General features: G+C 40.3%; 2 protein-coding genes across 2 annotated transcripts; both read left to right on the top strand.

The window, feature by feature from the left end:
* Window positions 1-208: 208 nt before the first annotated feature.
* LOC149962962 (uncharacterized) lies at window positions 209-5,008 on the top strand. The gene is made up of 2 exons (XM_090170406.1): window positions 209-307; window positions 4,163-5,008. The coding sequence occupies exons 1-2, from the start codon at window positions 290-292 to the stop codon at window positions 4,850-4,852; spliced, it is 708 nt and encodes a 235-aa protein (XP_090026532.1). The 5' UTR covers window positions 209-289; the 3' UTR covers window positions 4,853-5,008.
* An 8,531-nt stretch (window positions 5,009-13,539) lies between these two features.
* LOC149962961 (uncharacterized) lies at window positions 13,540-20,760 on the top strand. The gene is made up of 4 exons (XM_090170405.1): window positions 13,540-13,630; window positions 17,401-17,614; window positions 17,681-17,826; window positions 20,630-20,760. Exons 1-3 carry the CDS (start codon window positions 13,610-13,612, stop codon window positions 17,800-17,802), a joined length of 357 nt encoding a protein of 118 aa, XP_090026531.1. The 5' UTR covers window positions 13,540-13,609; the 3' UTR covers window positions 17,803-17,826; window positions 20,630-20,760.
* The last annotated feature ends 375 nt before the right edge of the window (window positions 20,761-21,135 follow it).

Genomic DNA, 21,135 nt, shown 5'->3' with positions numbered 1-21,135 from the left:
GCCATCGAGGGTGAAATCCTCTTTGCCTTTTTGATGATGTGGGAGGGTATTATAATAAGAAGCAGCAGCACCTCGACCTTTTCTCAAAAACGAGCTCGAAGACGAGAGATTTTTCCAATAAATATGAATATAAATATTGCTTAATGACTTGGCAAAGCGTCGTTTCACGCAAAACTGCGGGTTTTTACACCGAGATGAAACTATAAAAACCACAGCCTCTAACTGACAATAATTTAAAACACGAAGTTCACCTATATTGGATATACGTCTAGCTATTGAGTGATCAGAAATGGGACTAAAAATTCAGGTGAGAAAAATGTGGGTTTTTAGCGGTAGATTAAAATATCGGGTTAGTTTTAATTCGAATTAAATTTTCTTTTAACTTTTGTTGGGTCGTGTGGTGTCTACAAACGTATATTGATTTTCTAACACTATTTCATCGGGGAAATATGGTTTTTCGTTTTTACATTTTACATCTATAAGCGAAATAATAGACTCGGTAAATTTTGATCCTTTTCTCGTAAGAGATATACTATATTAAATTATTAACTCTGGCTCCACGTAGGTCGTCGGTAATAGGGATAAATATTAACACCAGGCGAAGGGTTCCACGTGATTAGTTAGCGTATAGGGTGTATTCTCGTGGCGTCATCATCGCTGTAGTGGAAGACTAGTGTCATCCCCCTTTCCCCCATAACTATCTACCTTAGAGCAATGGCCGCCATCTTATCGTCAATACCACCTATTAAATGTTATTTTAAAACCATGGTTTTAATGTAAATTCCATATTTAATTAATTATTGTAGTTTTTCAGTATTCGTGTTATATTTAGTGATAACATAATGTATTTAGGAACCTGAGAATATGAGCCAATATCATTTTTCTCTGGTACCACCATAGACAGTATACAGGGTGTTTCAAAAGGTTGTGCAAAAATGTGAAGGAGTTGTGGGGGGTGTGTTGAGAATTATGCCTGGTTTTCCCCCATTTTTCTACGATGAGTTAAAAGAGCTTCAAAGTGTGGCCTAGTAGCCCCTGGAAGTAGGCTGCAACAAACGCAAAACCAAGCAGCAGGGAAATGCCAACATTAAGGTTTGGGTTCGTGTGATAGGTAAAAAGGGACTTTGTAAACAAATCGACGGAACCAGCGTAAAAAAGCAAATTTAAATGGTATTTAAAGTCCCCACTGCTTGGTTTGGCGCTTGTTGCAGCCTACTTACGCTCTTTTAACTCATCGTAGGAAAATGGGGAAAAACAGCCATACTTCTCAACTCAACCCCTACAACTTCTTATAATTTCGGCATAAACTTTTGAAACACCCTGTATTTCCCTTAGGGGACGAGAAACATTGAATTGGGAATAGTACCGCTAAAATTACAGTTTCAATCCGCCTTCCGCGAAGCAAAATTTTAAAATTGAGAACTCTAAAATTTATCGGTGGCGCCATCCGCTGCTGGCCGCGGGAACTATATCCTATACAGTTTTGTTGGGGGTCGAAATAAAGGTTTAAAAGTTTTTGGTGTATATAGCGGGGGCCTTCACACCAGGCGCGCAATTTGAAAATGAACATTTTATTTTTTACTACTTTAGTTTGAAAGTGATAGATGGCGCCACCATATAATGATAGAGTTGACGGCTGAGTACGCCAGCTCAAAATTTCCAGAATTTGTTTCGCGAAACCACGATTCCCGAACGCACCTACGTAATTCTAGCGGTACTATTCTCAATTCAATGGACGAGAAATCGCCTAGCGCTGTTTCTCTCACGGACGCGCTTTTATTGAACGAGGGGGGAACAAACGTAAGCTTCTCAGCGTTTCAAATGACCTAGAAATCTCCGATTTTAAAGTGCGGCCGTCTCTATTCATTTGGGGCCCTAACATCGATACGAACTCTTGGAGTTTGCCGCAAAGCGACTGTGGTGACGTCTAAAAATTCGAGCGTATTCTCGTCCCCTTGGGGATAATGTTGTTCCATAAGTTTGTCAGTTTGGGGAATATTTTACTGAGAGCACGGCCAACTTTGATTTCTCGCGCTACAGCGGTCATCTCATTCGTTGACGTTTCTGTGTTAACCTATGAGCAAAAGCTGTGTATGACGTCAGCGCCCCTAGCGGATTATTATTTTTAGTATAGTATTTACATTGAAGACAATATAACCACCGAGCGTGGCGCTGACCTCCTACACATTATAGTACAGTTTATAGGGGGAAAATCCTTGCTCGCGGAATTCCGACGAATGTGTTAGCCGTAGTAGCGCGAACAGCGCGTGATCAAAGTTGGCCGTGCTGAGAGCTAGTAGTGGAGTGACGTCATCACATGAAGAAAATCTCCCAATAATGAGGCGCTGTCAAAGGCTACGTGTGAAACGTTAGCAGAAGATGTTTTCCTTATTATAAGAAACGGTCTAGCAATAAAAATTATTATTATAAGATTTCACGATTTTTGCGTCAAGTTGAAAAGATCGCGAAGTCCCAAACAAAATGGCGGCTGTGTCAGAGAATGCAAATCAACGAAAACGAAGAGAATTGTTTGATTCTTTCGTTGAAATACTTTTTATTTCAATAGTATCGAAATTTTTTACGAATTTATTCGTAAAAAAATTAAGTCAAACAAGAGTGTTTTTAATGTGCTACTGATAATGCATGTTGCAGCTCAAAATAACGCCAAGGCTTAAGAATTCTAATGACACTAGCGTACTAATATAAATATCATTAAGCCTTGTCATCAAATGCTATTTCATAAATAGTACGCCGAAATGTTGCTTTAATATTGAAAAAGCCTCGAAGAACAATAAAGATATATTTTAAATTCAAAATTAGCTCAAATTCTTCGGGTGGAACTTTAAATTTATAAATTATTCCCGTATCATCGTCTGTTAAATAATTCACCGCTATTCGACGCCATCTTTAATTCTTATTTAAAACTACCTCGAAAGTGACCTTACTAATCTTGCAATATCTCTGACGTCAATCGCTCTTACTTCCGGTTTTAAAAACCGTCAAGTTCGCGAAATCACAAGAAATCTTACATTTCTTGTAAGAAATCTTATCAACTTGACGTACTACCTGCATGAATTCGTTTTTGGTCAAAGTCTGGGACGCAACATTTTGTTTCTTAGTCGATAATTTTAAATAAAAAGCCGCCGTTCTGTTTAAGAAAATATTTATGCGGCGCAAAATTCCTGTGGGACCCCGGCTCAGTATTTTTAATAAAAAATTCATATACTTAAAACTTAAGCAAAAAAATGTACAAGTTTAAATCTTTAAAAAAAAATATTTAAAAAAAAGTGTTATTTCTAATATCTCACCCGTCAATTAATTCATTGATAATCAAATTTAACGCGATATCTCTAGGTAAATGGCTAGATTATTAAGTCTTTCTTGGCCACATACATTATGAAGGTATTTTAGACTATCTAGCATAACTTAATATAATGCAGTAATACAGGGTACATGACGAGGCGATCTTCAGTTTGGACGAATCTATCGAAATTATTTTAATGCTTATTGAAGATGCAAGTGAGATTAAGATGAAATATCAAAATAACTTCTGTAAAAAGACTGAATTAGGACCAAAATGAGACATTTTTCCCTGATTGATATTTATCGACCATTTTATTTCTGTGGTCCCCGTATTTTTTCCCTGTGCCACTGTCCCAGAGCCCCCACGGGATAGTTGATTTATAAAATGTCTTTACGCTTGCCCAACTTGTTGAAATGTTGCCCTGGAATAGTTCAGCCAATGCCTAAGAATGAGTTCATAAGCTCTTTAGTGGGAGAGAAAACGGATCCACAGCTGAAGCGGGGAGGCAACATTTCAACAAGATGGCCAAGGTTATTTTATAAAAAGAACTATTGCCGCAAACGTCCGCCATTTTAAATGTGGAGAAACAGCGTTGCCAGGCAAACAAAATACGTAGCCGGCCAAAAAAATATAGCAGTGTGTTCAGATTTAGGTTATTTTGTTTGAAATACACCAGAACTGGCCAACTTCCCTTTTCCTTCCTTAGAGGTAGGAAATTAATATTTGGTGGCGTACGGGGGTCGGGGGGGGGGTCAATAATAAAATGTATGTTAATTAGTTCGTTAAGAAGAGACAGTCCCTCCTACTCCTAAACCAGGTACTACAGGATAAGTAATCATTTGGTTATTTCACCGACAGATATTGTTGGTTTTCTGTTGCTTCTTGGCGGCCAAGGCCCAATATGGCTACGGACGAGGAGGAAGACGATTCTACGGCGGTCGGAGAGGATACGGCTACGGCGGACCCGGATTCGGATACGACCCGCACTTCGTTCACCCAATCGTTCCAGGAGTGGTTGCGGCGGCTGATGGCACGCCCGCAGTGGTAGCAACGTCAGGAATAGCGGCCGAGGTCGCCCCAGGAGAAGTAGCCGAAGTCGGACCAGGTTTTCATAGAGGATACGGGTACGGGCCAGGTTATAATCGCGGTTTCGGGCCCGGTTATAATCGCGGTTACGGGCCCGCTTTTCATCGCGGATACGGGAACGGCTTTCATCATGGTTACGGGCGTGGTTTTCCTCGCGGATACGGGCCCGGCGTTGTAGCTGGTACGGGAGGCACCGTGGCTGGTGCCGGGGGTCCCGGGGTCACCAAAGACACCGGCGTTGCTAAGGCACCAGACGAAGTGGCTGTCGTAGCGGGTGGAGCTGAAGCAGCCGCGGCGGTCGAGGGAGAAGTAATTGGCAAACTGGACGCTCGTAAGTTGAAAAGAAACGAAGTCGCGAGCGGATTGTCTGGGTCCGACACCGTTCCCATCAAGGACATCTTTTTGGGAGGCGTTGACGATCGCCTGGTCGAATTGCTGCCCAGTGAAAGATACCGAGAATAAACGTCACCACATTTCCCCCACGAATGAAATCACGCATTCGCTCTTTTCAATAACTCTTCGGGTGCGATTGTATTTTTTTTTTAAGAATTCTGATTATGTACCTATTATGGATACGATTAAAATGGTCTCCCAGCTTTATTTTTTGTTATTGAACAATTCTAAGAATTTTTATGTAGTATGTACTTCTGATTATAGATGGCGCACTAGTGCACACTAAGTCACGTGATTACCTTTTATTTCGCCCCCTCCCCCCTTGACTTTATAGTATCGCCCATTTGGAAGATTAACTGTGTGGAGACGATCCACGGGCACCATGATCTAGTCTCCTTCTCCCTTAAGTGAGGGAGGAAACAAGTCACCCGCGTCTATTTCGTTCGCTTAGGAAGACGTTAGTTGTAGGGAACCAATGAAGTACCGGGCTTATTTGATTGTCTTCGAAGGGGAGGAGCGTCTGGCAGATTGGGAGAAATGCTGAAAATATAATCTCAACGTAGTCATTCTTTCTAAGCATAAATAACTACTTTTTCTGACGCAACCTTGAAAGCATTTATTCTTCTCCATTTGAATGAAAACCTTTTGACTCGCCGGTGGAAAAATTATTAGAATCATATAATTTAATTTTCAATCACAAAAGACAGGCCTTCAAAATATTATTTCGGTATTGGTAGGTAATAATTAATCAATGTCTTGCCGGTGAAGCCAAATTATCGTCATTTTGTTCCGAGCAGGATTTGATTATTCTCGTCAGAGGATAAAGCCTACATTCAGGGACCAAGTTAATTTCGTTTCAGATGACGCTGGGTATTACCATATCGAGGGGGTAGTGAATCGTAAATATTTTTTACGCGCGATTTCTGATTTTCGTAAAATAATCGATGATTACCAGTGATTACTCACAACTTTTCAGTGATTTCCAGTAATTATTTTAAGTGAATTACCGTGATTACTTATGATTTGTATGCGTGATTACTTAAGTGACTACCCTCTGGTACCATATGTAACATAATCACTCATAAGTATGCCATAAAAGCATTTTTTTTATGAAATCTTCACGAGGGGCTAGCCTATGAGGTAAATTACGTCACTTCCAACTGTATGACGAAAAATGCGTCATCAACTTTGTAGAAAGGAAACGGAAGTTAAAGGGCCACGCCAGTGTTCGAATTTAGAAAGGAAACGGAATTTAAAGCGCCACGCCAGTGTTCGAATTTAGAAAGGAAACGGAATTTAAAGCGCCACGCCGGCGTTTGAATTTAGAAAGGAAACGGAAGTTAAAGGGCCACGCCGGCGTTCGAATTTAGAAAGGAAACGGAAGTTAAAGGGCCACGTCGGCGTTCGAATTTAGAAAGGAAACGGAAGTTAAAGGGCCACGCCGGCGTTCGAATTTAGAAAGGAAACGGAAGTTAAAGGGCCACGTCGGCGTTCGAATTTAGAAAGGAAACAGAAGTTAAAGGGCCACGCCGGCGTTCGAATTTAGAAAGGAAACGGAATTTAAAGGGCCACGCCGGCGTTCGAATTTAGAAAGGAAACGGAATTTAAAGGGCCACGTCGGCGTTCGAATTTAGAAAGGAAACGGAATTTAAAGGGCCACGCCGGCGTTCGAATTTAGAAAGGAAACGGAAGTTAAAGGGCCACGCCAGTGTTCGAATTTAGAAAGGAAACGGAAGTTAAAGGGCCACGCCAGTGTTCGAATTTAGAAAGGAAACAGAAGTTAAAGGGCCACGCCAGTGTTCGAATTTAGAAAGGAAACGGAAGTTAAAGGGCCACGCCAGTGTTCGAATTTAGAAAGGAAACAGAAGTTAAAGGGCCACGCCAGTGTTCGAATTTAGAAAGGAAACGGAATTTAAAGGGCCACGCCAGTGTTCGAATTTAGAAAGGAAACGGAATTTAAAGCGCCACGCCGGCGTTTGAATTTAGAAAGGAAACGGAATTTAAAGGGCCACGCCGGCGTTCGAATTTAGAAAGGAAACGGAATTTAAAGGGCCACGCCGGCGTTCGAATTTAGAAAGGAAACGGAAGTTAAAGGGCCACGTCGGCGTTCGAATTTAGAAAGGAAACAGAAGTTAAAGGGCCACGTCGGCGTTCGAATTTAGAAAGGAAACAGAAGTTAAAGGGCCACGCCAGTGTTCGAATTTAGAAAGGAAACGGAAGTTAAAGGGCCACGCCAGTGTTCGAATTTAGAAAGGAAACGGAAGTTAAAGGGCCACGCCAGTGTTCGAATTTAGAAAGGAAACGGAAGTTAAAGGGCCACGCCAGTGTTCGAATTTAGAAAGGAAACAGAAGTTAAAGGGCCACGCCAGTGTTCGAATTTAGAAAGGAAACGGAAGTTAAAGGGCCACGCCAGTGTTCGAATTTAGAAAGGAAACAGAAGTTAAAGGGCCACGCCAGTGTTCGAATTTAGAAAGGAAACGGAATTTAAAGCGCCACGCCAGTGTTCGAATTTAGAAAGGAAACGGAATTTAAAGCGCCACGCCGGCGTTTGAATTTAGAAAGGAAACGGAATTTAAAGGGCCACGCCGGCGTTCGAATTTAGAAAGGAAACGGAATTTAAAGGGCCACGCCGGCGTTCGAATTTAGAAAGGAAACGGAATTTAAAGGGCCACGCCGGCGTTCGAATTTAGAAAGGAAACGGAAGTTAAAGGGCCACGTCGGCGTTCGAATTTAGAAAGGAAACAGAAGTTAAAGGGCCACGTCGGCGTTCGAATTTAGAAAGGAAACGGAATTTAAAGGGCCACGTCGGCGTTCGAATTTAGAAAGGAAACGGAAGTTAAAGGGCCACGTCGGCGTTCGAATTTAGAAAGGAAACGGAAGTTAAAGGGCCACGCCGGCGTTCGAATTTAGAAAGGAAACGGAAGTTAAAGGGCCACGTCGGCGTTCTAATTTAGAAAGGAAACGGAATTTAAAGGGCCACGCGGGCGTTCGAATTTAGAAAGGAAACGGAAGTTAAAGGGCCACGTCGGCGTTCGAATTTAGAAAGGAAACAGAAGTTAAAGGGCCACGTCGGCGTTCGAATTTAGAAAGGAAACGGAAGTTAAAGGGCCACGCCAGTGTTCGAATTTAGAAAGGAAACGGAAGTTAAAGGGCCACGCCAGTGTTCGAATTTAGAAAGGAAACGGAAGTTAAAGGGCCACGCCAGTGTTCGAATTTAGAAAGGAAACGGAAGTTAAAGGGCCACGCCAGTGTTCGAATTTAGAAAGGAAACGGAAGTTAAAGGGCCACGCCAGTGTTCGAATTTAGAAAGGAAACGGAAGTTAAAGGGCCACGCCAGTGTTCGAATTTAGAAAGGAAACAGAAGTTAAAGGGCCACGCCAGTGTTCGAATTTAGAAAGGAAACGGAATTTAAAGCGCCACGCCAGTGTTCGAATTTAGAAAGGAAACGGAATTTAAAGCGCCACGCCGGCGTTTGAATTTAGAAAGGAAACGGAATTTAAAGGGCCACGCCGGCGTTCGAATTTAGAAAGGAAACGGAATTTAAAGGGCCACGCCGGCGTTCGAATTTAGAAAGGAAACAGAAGTTAAAGGGCCACGTCGGCGTTCGAATTTAGAAAGGAAACGGAATTTAAAGGGCCACGTCGGCGTTCGAATTTAGAAAGGAAACGGAAGTTAAAGGGCCACGTCGGCGTTCGAATTTAGAAAGGAAACAGAAGTTAAAGGGCCACGTCGGCGTTCGAATTTAGAAAGGAAACGGAAGTTAAAGGGCCACGTCGGCGTTCTAATTTAGAAAGGAAACGGAATTTAAAGGGCCACGTCGGCGTTCTAATTTAGAAAGGAAACGGAATTTAAAGGGCCACGCGGGCGTTCTAATTTAGAAAGGAAACGGAAAGTTAAAGGGCCACGCGGGCGTTTGAATTTAGAAAGGAAACGGGAAGTTAAAGGGCCACGCCGGCGCGGCGTTTGAATTTTTCAAACGCCGGTGTGGCCCTATAAACGTATTTTCAAAACGAGGAGGTTCTGGCCTTGGCATATCTATAGTTAAGCTCGTGATTCGCTATCGTGAGATTTCGTTTCCATTGTAACCTTCTCAATAGTCAAAGGATTATAGGAATTTAAAATTTTTGGGTAAATGTGGCGGTGGAGTAGAGGCTAGAGCGTAAATTCCCCTCCTTGAAACATCAAAACTTTGAGAAGGAAAAATGTTTGAATAAAGCAATTTTAAGTTATTGAGTGGTAAAATTAGGAACACTTGGGCAGTCATAGAGATTAACAAATGTATAGATAAATGAATACATTTCTCATTCTGATTTAAATAATCCTTGACTTGAAAAAAACGTGATTTTCTCAAAATTCTGGATAGGATTTTTTAATTTTGTAACCCATTAAACATTTTCCTTCCAACTGTGTATGTTATATTCTTACATAAGTGTGACACTTTCTATTTTTCACATGCAAAAGTTTTACTAAGAGCTATTCGCAAGACAGACTACATTACGGGCTTCGTCGCTGTTTTACGTCCGCTTGCTAACGCGTCACTCGTAGCCTTTGGCAGCGCCTCGCTAGGGGGAGATTTTCTTATTGTGATGATGTCACTTCGTTACTAGCTCTCAGTTAAATATTCCCCAAAGTGACAAACTTATGGAGCAATATTATAGACTTATGGTATTACCAACAGTAAATAGTGTAGCAAGTCTTGTTAGCGCGACCTCCTTTATGAGGGTCTATATATTTTTCAAGATTTCGCTTCCCGATTACAGTGCTTTCGTCGAAACGTGTACTCCTCCGCGCTAAAACGTATTTGGCTTCTTTTTGAAGCTTTAACATAGGAGCAACAAACGCAAGGAGAACGCCGCTAGCCTTTAAACACGCTAACGCGGTGTTGTGTACAAATTTCATTGGACGAGCCTTTACGCTGCACGTTTTACGGAAAGGGGGAATACAATTTCCGAATTTTCCCCTTCCGACGGCAGCAGGCGCTAAAGCGTCTAACCAATGAAAACTGTACACAAGAAAATGCATGACTTTTGACGACGTTGCTTTCTCCTTGAGTGGGGGGGCTGTGTTTGTTTGTTGCTCCTAGCTGCCACAAAGTACAATTAAACTTTAATTGGCGAGGTAACTATAATGCTGAGAAAGGTCAGTGGGTGGAACAATAACTATATTAATTAGCGTTTAAGCCAAAATTAACCAAGAATCTATTAATTGGTTCCCATATTTCTTTGGCCCGTAGTAAATCAATCCAATTTATTGAAATTGGTTCTAAAATTGGAAGGCCTAAGACTGGAGCTAAGCTAGCTAAGTTGAAAATTCGATTATTTGATTTAGCAGACTTGGAATGCTTATCGCGGCAGATTTTCGTCTCGATGTGGCTGACGTTTTCTTTTGACGTCACTATGTTAACTTAACAAACAGCAACGTGAGAGGGGAGCGTGCGCAGAGGTGATTTTTTATCTCGTAGGCGGGGCCAAAGCCGTCAGAATGATCTTACCATACGCGATACGCCAGGAATTTTTCCCTAAATGGGGGATGGAAAAACGTCAGCAGTGTGCGCTTGAATCGCGACGGAAGACGTCACTTTTAGGGAACCAAATGAGATACTGGATTAAATTGATTTTGTTTAGGGCTAAGGAGCTCACTGTTGGAGCGAATCGGGAGCAACGCTCAGAATCGCCTCAACGCACTAAAAATAAATACATTATCTACGGATTATTTTCGTAATTTTTTGGTTATAGGCCTAATGCGTTTTGACAACTCTTGGTAACTATAAGAACTAGAATTAAACCGATTTCAGATAATGCATTTCTGAAAAGTTGCGCAGTTAAGCCTTTGGTTATGCGAAATCTGTTATCAGTGACTTAATAGGCCAAAACTTTTCGTTCGCTTTGGGACGAAAAGAGTACACCTTTTACCCCAAACTACCAACTTCTTCCATACAATAACAGCCAAACTGTATTTTGAAGTTGCTCGCTGTTTCCTAAAAATTACTCCAGAACTAGCGAATAGTTACCGCCTAATGACTTTAGTATTCGCGACCGAAACGAGTCTAGGTGCGCGGCGCTAGCTTCTCCAAGGTTGCGCCTAAGATCTAGCGTCTGCTACAGACCAATTAAAAGTGATAAGAACGTTTTTTCTTAAATAAACTTATCCAAATATAATCAAACGATTCAAAAATTATATTAAAATGCAAGTATCATTATTTGTAAAGTTAAATTTACGAATAAAAACTAAAAGCGTATGCTTTAGCCTCTACTTTTCTAGGTTTCAATGGTCAACCAAAGGGGGCGTAGCCATAGTTTTTAGTAGCGAATAGTTAAAGCTCTTATATCTGGTTTAATGTATAATTTAGGATTTTTATGCGATCATTGCAACATTATTATGAAGTTGAATTTGTAAAAACCAAAAATATCTAAAATCTTCAAAATTTAATATAAAGGTATAGACGCTGATTTTCAAACTATTCGTGGCCATCCATCAGACATAGGCACTCACGATGTCAAAAAAAATTATAATACTCGGAAAACAAGACGGTTAAGGCCTAAGGACGTGAATTATCACAGTAAAGAAAGAAACGTTCACACAGGGAGGGCTCTTTTAGCTTGTTCTGGAACAAAAGGTGTACACACTTTTACGCTAAATGAAACCAAAGATAATTTAAACTCGTACCCTAGATTCGAAATCACTCTGTCGCGCGTTGCCGATAGCGTTTACCCACTTCCCGCTGGAACTCAGAAAAAATACGCTCCATGGTTTGCGCCTTACCGCAACCGATGGAGCCCGATTTTTCTGAGGTCACGTGCCGGAAAAGGGTAAACGCTTCGTAACAAAACCGTCAATGGGAAAGCTCTCAATATTCGAATCTAGGGTACGAGTTTAAATTATCTTTGATGAAACTATTGGCTTGTTCCGGACGTACCATTGAGTTTGGAATAAATAGAGGTACAACTAAATCTGGCTGGCGCGGGACCAATTTCGTTCAATAAGGAGACTTATTCAACTTTATCGTTCTACCGTGGCGGCATCTGTCTCTAGTGGTGGCAACTATATTGCAGCAATTGAATCTGATGCGAAATTGAAATGTATGATTTCTCGTAACAAATAAACCTTTGAAGTTGTTTAAAAATAATTTTATTCTGTCAACACGATCCTTTTTAACTCAAGTTACGGTGAGTTAGCTAATAATTATTTATTTTTAGCCATGTAACTTTACAAAATATAGATGGCACTACTGCCTAATTATAAAGATGAATTTCGTACAGTCTTATCAGAACAGGTCCCGCGTAACCATGGCAACCGAAATCGTAATTGTAATTCTAGCAATATTATTCCCAATTCAATGGGTCGTACCAAGGTTACTGGAGATTTTCACTAATATGGGGTCGTACATACAAATATTTTTATTTTTTACTTTTTTTCAACGGTGTGCCCCCCTCGAAACCAAATCCTGGCTACGCCATTGTTTCTACTACTCCTTAAAAGTTAAAATGGCGAGAAGTTCGACATTTGTAAATTTGGCGTACATCGGAGTTCAAACTGATTTTAATTTATTTTCGATACTAATTAAATAAATTATTATTGCAATACCCATATCAACTCTGTGAAAGAATTGTTAATAGTTAGATATTTATTAGCTAGTATTTTATGATAAACAACAATCTTTACCTGATACACTACTGTGGCTGTCAATGACTATTAACATTACTGATAAACCTCATCGAAATTTTTTGTTATTTTAAATATTTAAATCCTCTTCTCTTATGACTAGTTAAGTAAACGAAATACTTTTATACTTTAAACATTTGATCAAGAATGTATTTATTTATACTCAGGGAGAATGAATATGTCGAGACTATCGACGGACACGTTGAGCCCCTAACCCCGTCACGCTAAGGGGGGGGGGGGAAGGAGGCGGTCCTCGCTGCAGCGTTAAACGCGTCGAAAAACGTAATTTTTAAGAACCAATGAGATTGCAGTATTATTTGATTTTATTAAAGCGGAGGAGCATACCGGGGGGCCCAACGGGTGGAATTGGAGAAACGCTAAAAATAATCTCGACATATTCATTCTCCCTGAGTATAAATAAATACATTCCTGATTGGATATAACAAATTTAACAATATCACTTGGATTAATTTTAATCCGCCGTGTTTTGTAAATACTTGCACTCGTTAGCAGGCGACACCCCGAGCTCAAGAATCGAGCGTGGGGAAAAACAAGGAGTAAATATATAACGTTGATCTAACTCATCCTTGTAAAAAGTACAGTTTTCATTCCCCCTCTTACCGTAACGAACATTTTATGGAAAGGTCTATTCAAACGATTATGTGGCACCGTTAAAAAATTCGACCAGTATTTCTCACGAGATAGCAGATATGACGAATCATATTCTCGAAATAAGCGCGTGAAACTGGTTAAATTGTAACTCCGATGTGTCCCTTTAAGTTAGTTTTTGAGCTGTACACCGAACAAACACAGATGGGCATAATATAATTCGTATCGATAAATCTTTCAAATTCAACTAAGGTAGAAAGCCTTGAAAATCAAGTTCTTTGGAAACAACTTTAGCACGTAAGAAAAATCCCAACGCTTTAGAAATTTTATAATAACTAAAAAAAGGGGGTTTGTCGGCCCCTATAATGAGGAGGGATGGTACCATCTATAAAGAAACCCTTTCACAGACGCTAGTAGTTACTCCAAGCTAATTTTATATTATTACCAAAGTACATAAAAAATATAGTAATGACGTCATTTTCTCTCGGAGTAAGTATATATAAAAGCGGCCATACTTGCGAAGCGAAACAGAGACAGTTGTCTTCAAACCCAGCTATGACGAAATCCGCCGTTATTGTAAGTTATATTTAGTTCTTTAATCTATAAGCCAATACATTTGTATTATAGCAATGTAAATTAGGGTTAAAATTATCGGATTTGGGAAATTTTGCTAGATCCATAATTGATATTAAAGGTGGGGTGGCGGTGTGGTTAGCACTTTCGCCTCGCAACCCGAGGAGCCGGGTTCGATCACAGCTTGTAGCACTGTGTGAAAACTCGGAACAATTTCTTCTGTGTGGAGTTTGAAAGTTCTCTACTCATTGGTGAAAGGTGTAATTAAAACCTGTTAAGGTAATTGGTAATAGCGTAAGTCTATAATATTATTCTATAACTTTATCACTTTGGGAAATATTTTACTGAGAGCTAGTAACGGAGTGACGTCATCGCAAGAAGAAAATATCCCCCTAGCGAGGCGCTTTCAAAGGCTATACGTGTGACGCGTTCTCAAGCGGACGCAAAACGGCGAGGAAGCCCGGAATACAATCTGTCTTGCGAATAGCTCTCACAGGAGACGACCCGAGGTGATAATCACCGATTTTGTTCAAACTCGGGTATAGTGTACACCTCCATGTACCTTAAAAAACCTGCGAGGGAAAAGTTGCGACGGGCTTTCGTTTTGCTATGGCAACCGAAAACGTTTTTGACAACAGGATTTGGGATTTTTCCATTGAAAATAACATGGGAATCTGAAGGATTTTAAGGGTCCCCCCTGTGAAACCTTTTAAAAAATGAAAAAATTTTAAAATTTCAAAACCGTTAAAAATGCATTTAAATTGATTTAAAAAATTAAATTTAATCAAGTTTAAAGGCAATTTGGTCAATTGGGGGACCCTTAAAATCCTTCAGATTCACATGTTATTTTCAATGGAAATAATTCCAAATCATGTTGTCAAAAACGTTTTCGGTTGCCATGGCCAAACGAAAGCCCGTCGCAACTTTTCCCTTGCAGGTTTTTCAAGTTACATGGAGGTGTACATTATACCCGACTTTGAACAAAATCGGTGATTATCACCTCGGGTCGTCTCCTTGTCAGTAAAACTTTTGCATGTGAAGAATTCGAAGTGTCACACTTATGTAACAATATTATACACTTAAGGTAATAGTTAGTGTAGGGATCTGTTGGTTCGCGTAGCATGAAGGGCTTGCCACCACCCTCCTACGCATTGTAACCGGACTACCTGAATCAAAGATAATTTAAACTCGTACCCTAGAATCCTAGATTCGAATACTGAGAGCTTTCCCATTGACGGTTTTGTTACGAAGCGTTTACCCTTTTCCGGCACGTGACCTCAGAAAAATCGGGCTCCGTCGGTTGCGGTAAGGCGCAAACCATGGAGCGAATTTTTCTGAGTTCCAGCGGGAAGTGGGTAAACGCTATCGGCAACGCGCGAGAGAGTGATTTCGAATCTAGGGTACGAGTTTAAATTGCCTTTGCCTGAACTAATGGCTTTAAAAGTAACTTGATGACTTGGGCCTAAGTAGTGCCTTGGGTATTAGCCTAGCTGATTATTATTGTTTACACAAGGCACAAAGCAAGAAGTCAAGTTTGCGCTTGACGCTCAAGTATTTAATCGCAGCGTTTTTGCTCAAGTCTTGAACTAAACGCTGCGATTAAATATTTGTGTAGTTGAATCTCTACATCAAGGAGGCTTTTGCACCTAGGCGCAGCGTGATTTTGGGGTAGGTTTTGCACACCCTCGAGACCTAATTCAAAATGTTACAATGTCCATTTTGCGCTATGTATTTTTCGTCTGCTCGCCCATTTTTTTAAATTTACACTTCTGGCCGTTAGCACCATTGAGTTGGGAATATTAATCTAGAGATCCAATCAAATCTGCTCCCCGCGAAACAAGTTTTTGAAAATCACGAATGTGCCGTCTCCTCTAAAATGACGAAAAAACGTTATCATATGACCCGTGGCGCCATCCATTATTTTTGGAAAAAAAATATTTTTGCCGGAAAACGCGTCTTATTTGAACGAACCATTGAGTGATAGCAAAAGCGACATAAGACCCAAAAGTGTGTCAGTACGGTACAACGTTTAATGAGAGCTTGTCGCGAAGTAAAAAGAGGGAGTGGAAGAGGGGGTTGAAAATACGTCATCAAAATTTGAAATTTCTTCCACTCCAGCGCCACCGAGTGAGGTGTTTTAGAACGTATGTCTACGGGAGAATAAACCGAAGAGATAAAATCGCGCCAGACTATAGACTAAATAAACCGTTGCTAGTACTATTCCAACTAGTAGGTTATGTAGTCTATTGTGAGACTAGCTCTCGGTAAATATTTTAACGGACGCAAAGGTAGAGTTGACACACTTTTGGGTCTTATGTCACTTTTGGTGATAGCATAAGCCTATAACCTCTAAATTTGAAACGCGCATAGCGCCCTTTGTACCACCACTGGACGGGCGAAAAAGAAGAAATCAGGCGATAGTATCGGCACCTGGTATAGATAAATTGAAGCTACTTCCTTCCCCCTTTCTTTCTCTATGCACCTACCAAAGCAGCTGGCATCATGCATTGCGGGACGCGTTACGTTTCTCTTTTCCGCCACCGGGTGGATTTAGGGCTGTACTTTCGACAGTCGTTTGCTTGAACCAACACTGCCTTTCGATTCAAACTTAGGGTTGATAGGCTTATGGTGATAGACAGCGCCACGGGTAGAATGAATAAGGTTTCCCGTCATTTGGACGCAGACGGCAGTATTCTTTTTTTTTTTAACTTGTTTCGTGAAATACTGAAATCCGATGTTTTGATTGGACAGTTTTTGGACCTCTAAATTAATATTCCCAACTCAATGGAATTAATGTACTAACGACCGTAAGTATATGGGGAGGCACAGATTCACCCCGTCCTTGCATACTTTGTCGTGAACGTTCGTCTGCTTTAAATTTTTCGTTGCACTCTTTTACGCCAACGATGTTTACGTTTTGAATTATCATGCTTGTTTTCCACTGGCGCGCGCAACGACGCGTTTCTCAGCTTTGAAACGTTCAAACGTTTTTACGCGCGTAAAGAAAATAACATTATGACGCGCGCTAGTGGAAAACAAGCTTAAAGCAGACAAACTTACGCTTCGAGAGTTGCTCTTCATGATACTACCCATAGATATAAGAAATGTATATATAGGTCTAGATAAATTTTGGGTCGTCTAAGCCTAACATAAAATACGGAATTGACGGCTTTTAAAATTCATTTTGCGCGTGAAAATACCTCTACATGTAATGCTTGTTTTCCACTGGCGCGCGCAACGACGCGTTTCTCAGCTTTGAAACGTTCAAACGTTTTTACGCGCGTAAAGAAAATAACATTATGACGCGCGCTAGTGGAAAACAAGCATTATGGTCAAAAAAGCACGCAAAGAAGGCTGTGTGCCCAAGACATGTACCTGTAGTGTCGCGCGCTAAAACGTCATTTCAAAATCCGTCAATTGACACCTAGCAGACACCGAGGAAGACACGTGACCAAGAGCGCGAGCTCTCTTAGCATTTTAGTACTAAGTGCTTGACCTTTCCGCAGGCCGTAGTCTTTAGACACCATCTGTTGGTGACTTTTAGTATAGTTTTTAAGCCGGAGACAATGGCAATTACGAGTTTCTGCTAGCTGTCACCTCCGTATTCACTCCCTTTGAAATATTTTATATAGACCTTTATATATATTTCCTATATCTATGATACTACCAGAAATAAATGACACTAATACTACATGCAACCTCGATTGGTTTGAACTTCTTTTTAGTAGATATTTATTTTGTTTAATTTTAATGGAATTCAACTCAACTTTCAGATTTTGATAGTTCTGGGTGTCGTGGCGTTATGCACCGCACAATACGGAGGTGGCCATAGAGGTGGTGGAGGCGGTGGCGGAGGATATATAGGTGGTGGAGGTGGTAGCAGAGGTGGTGGGGGTTACGTAGGAGGCGGTGGCGGACACAGAGGAGGTGGAACTAGTGGATTTGGAGGCGGATATAATGGCGGAACAAGTGGATTTGGAGGAGGAGGTATTCAAAATACTACAGAATTTATTTTTAAAGTAGATATTAAAATGTATGAAAACGTTTTTCTAGGACACAGGGGCGGCGGAGGCTATGGAGGTGGCGGAGCTGGAGGAGGCTATGGAGGTGCCGGAGCTGGAGGAGGCTATGGAAGCAGCGGTGGTGGAGGTGTACATAGAGGATACGGTGGTTAAACCTCTCTCATAATTTTGATCAAGGTATCTATAACCTTCACTTATACGGTCAGTTCCTATCAAGTGGTTTATACCATGCACAAATTAACACGGCAGTGGTGTAACTAGGCCAATAGACCCAATGCGTCGCATCGGGGCCCGTCTAATTTATAGGGACCCGAAAGCTTAGCCGTCCACCACGACGGGTGAACTGTCACTGGCGTAAATATAGCAGGGCCCATTTTGCATTGAGGCCCAAAGTTTCTAGTTACGCCACTGATCCGGCACAGCTATCCACCCAAAGCGCACCCCCTCAGACGCAATTTTGCATACTTATACCACCAAATATAATACAGACTTCTTACCCTAGATTCGAAATCAGTCAATGGTGTTTACCTACTTCCTGCCGGAACTCCGAAATAAATTAGCCCCACAGCTACCCTGTTAACCAACTTTAGATAGCGTCTCCCAGAAACCGATGGTGGCCGATTTTTCGGAGGTCACGTGCCGGAAGTGGGTAATCGTTTCGTTTAAAAATCGTCAAAAGGAAAACAGTCTGAATTCGAATCAAGGGTACTCAGTGCTATATTATCTTTGATATCACTAAAGGCACCAAATACCAGCAAAAACGACATATGAAGCAAAAGTGTGAGAGCTTGTCGCGAAGTAAGAATAGAGTCTAGGAGAGGAGATAAACAACACGTCATCAATATTTTAAATTTTCGCTTCTTCAGCGCGTTTTAGAACGTATCTCTACGGGTGGGTGAAGGGAAGAGAGAAAATTTAGCCAAGACAAATTAACCAAATAGACCAAAGAGAAAACTTTCAATACATTGCCATCTAGTTGGATTTGTAGTCGATGGTGAGACAAACTTTCAGTAGGTATTTCCAAAAGCGCAAAAGTAGGTCTATGTCGCTTTTTATACCAGTAAATATTATACTTCTGCAAATGAATAAAATAACGTAAACGTGAACCTCTATGTCTCTCCTCGCCGTTGGATCCCAGGTCGAGGAGTGACGTCGACGTACGTCATTTTCATCAGTTTCTGACACTGTCCAATGACCGTTTATCAAGCTAAATATTTGATAAGGACCGGAGAGTTGTTATGAATACATCTATTATTGGTTTATGTCATTAGTTCATGGACCAAATACCTAAGGGGACTCACTGATCAGGATAAAAAAACAAAAATCATAAAATAACGTCATATTTTGTCTCTTTTCGTACAAACTTGGTGTCACTCCTGTCAATTTGTACCACATCCCCTAGCGTAGTTGATCGGGATTTGTAAAGCACTTTTTGACTTAATTTGAAGCGGCTAAAGTAGAGCAACGAGCCTTCCTATTTAGGCCACGATAAATTCGTCCGGTCTGCAGCGCCATTCTCCTTTGGTGGGAAATACCGGAACTAACGCCAAGATAGTCTAAAACTCAAATTTATCCCCTATTCTAAAGAAAAATACGCTTGTTTGTTTAAAGAAGAGGATTTTAACATATCTAGCACCATTTTCGACCAATGCCTGTTAACGTGACGGCTCGACATGAAGTAGCTCTTTTTTCAATAGATGTCGCTAGCGTCTAAATAAAATAGGTGGTTCTTATAGGTACCCCTCGCGTTGATTGTATCGTTTGTAAATTGGTCAATAACATAAATTACACCAATTATAAACAATATTTTTACATGAGATGTATCATTTAGGTTAAAGTTCACTAACAAGGAGACTACCCGAGGTGTTACACACCGATTTTGTTCAAAATCGGGGGATTGGTAGACCTTCATGTAACTTGAAAAATCCTAAAGGGATTTTATTCAATAGGCAACGGTTTTGCCATGGCAACGAAAAATATTTTTGACAACTTAAAATGGAAATTTTCCCATTGAAAATAACATGGGATTTTGACCGATTCCAAGGGTCCCCCCCCCCCCCCTGGGAAACATTTTACAAAATTGAAAAAAAAATTAAAATACCAAAATTATAAAAACATTTATAAAAATTGACGAAAAAAATCAAAATTGGTCACATTTTTATCAATTTTTTAAATAATTTTCACAGGAAAATCGGTCAAAATCCCATGTTATTTTATGTTGTCAAAAACATTTTTCGTTGCCATGGCAAACCCCTTTAGGATTTTTCAAGTTACATGAAGGTCTACCAATCCCCCGAGTTTGAACAAATTCGGTGTGTAACACCTCGGGTAGTCTCCTTGTAAGTAGAGTATAAGTTGTCTAATTATAATACTCTACAATGGCTCTCTGAAGACGTTATCATTTGACTATTTTAAATTTTGGGTTCCTTTGTCATAAATAGATGGCAGCACTCTCTCCAGTAAAGTCGTTTTTTTTTCGAAGATACATGTGGCAATGATAGAGCCGTCACTTACTTTAAAGTAAAATTCTTTATCTAACCTTAAATTTAATTATTTCCGCTCCCTTTAATATGGAATCATCGGATTACTATATTGCGTTAAACAAAAAAATCTTATATACTTTTCAGCAGAGAAAATTTTGAACGAGCAGACCGCTTTCATATATTCAATTTAAAACTCGGTCGGTAGGCGGCGATACTTCTGAGCAAAATTTAAACTACGCACGAAGCTTATAGGCCTTTCTATAAAATAAGTTACGCTTGCTGAACTTGTTTTTATGTAGCACTTTCGTATAGAAAGGCTTATTACACTGGCACAAAATAAAATGAGCAATGCTGTTAAATTCCCACATATGGTTCTCCATTTTACGGTATTTAGCTGGCGTACTTAGTTTTTTGGATTTAAGTTTAAAATTAGTGCGGATTTTATGTTGATCGCCTTGTTTTTTTTATAAATTTACAACACATTTTTCTTCTTCTAGAGGTTTGAGGGATCATGAATGCAGTTGCCATACAAAGCACACAGACGACTGTCGTCATATCATTTCCTTACGCCAATTACCAATTTCGTTTATTGTAAATATTTGAAATAAAGTTTAGCGCTTTAATTTTATGTGAAATTCTAAAAGACAACTGCACTCGGGCACTCTAGATCACCAGATCACCATTTCATGCTCCATACTCGGATCTGCTCTGATCATTGAATGTATTAATTTCCACCACGACTCACCAGGATAGGAAGGGTTTCATTATTATGACGAATTGACGATTGTCACGTGCGGTCGCTTCAAAATTGTTTTGATATAGGAAACTATTTGATACTTATAAGTTTCATTGCCAGGATCTAATTCCCGCAAAATATATTTCGTAAAATTTTAACACTCATCTTTTTGATTGAATGAAATTAGGTCAAAATATTAACAGAAAATCCGTTTATTTATGATTATAAACCGATTTTGTACTAGCAAAAGTGACATAATTATGTCAC

This window comes from Leiobunum rupestre, chromosome 1, assembly GCF_980474605.1.
Source record: "Leiobunum rupestre chromosome 1, qqLeiRupe1.1.hap1, whole genome shotgun sequence".
NCBI lineage: Eukaryota > Metazoa > Arthropoda > Arachnida > Opiliones > Sclerosomatidae > Leiobunum > Leiobunum rupestre.
This window is presented reverse-complemented; position numbering and strand designations above follow the sequence as displayed.

What these genes read in the sequence shown, in the direction of transcription:
- LOC149962961 (XM_090170405.1), top strand. Translation starts at nt 13,610, where the DNA reads ATGACGAAATCCGCCGTTATT. An exon ending in TGACGAAATCCGCCGTTATT is followed by an intron (nt 13,631 to 17,400) that starts GTAAGTTATATT and finishes CTCAACTTTCAG; the next exon opens with ATTTTGATAGTTCTGGGTGT. An exon ending in AAGTGGATTTGGAGGAGGAG is followed by an intron (nt 17,615 to 17,680) that starts GTATTCAAAATA and finishes ACGTTTTTCTAG; the next exon opens with GACACAGGGGCGGCGGAGGC.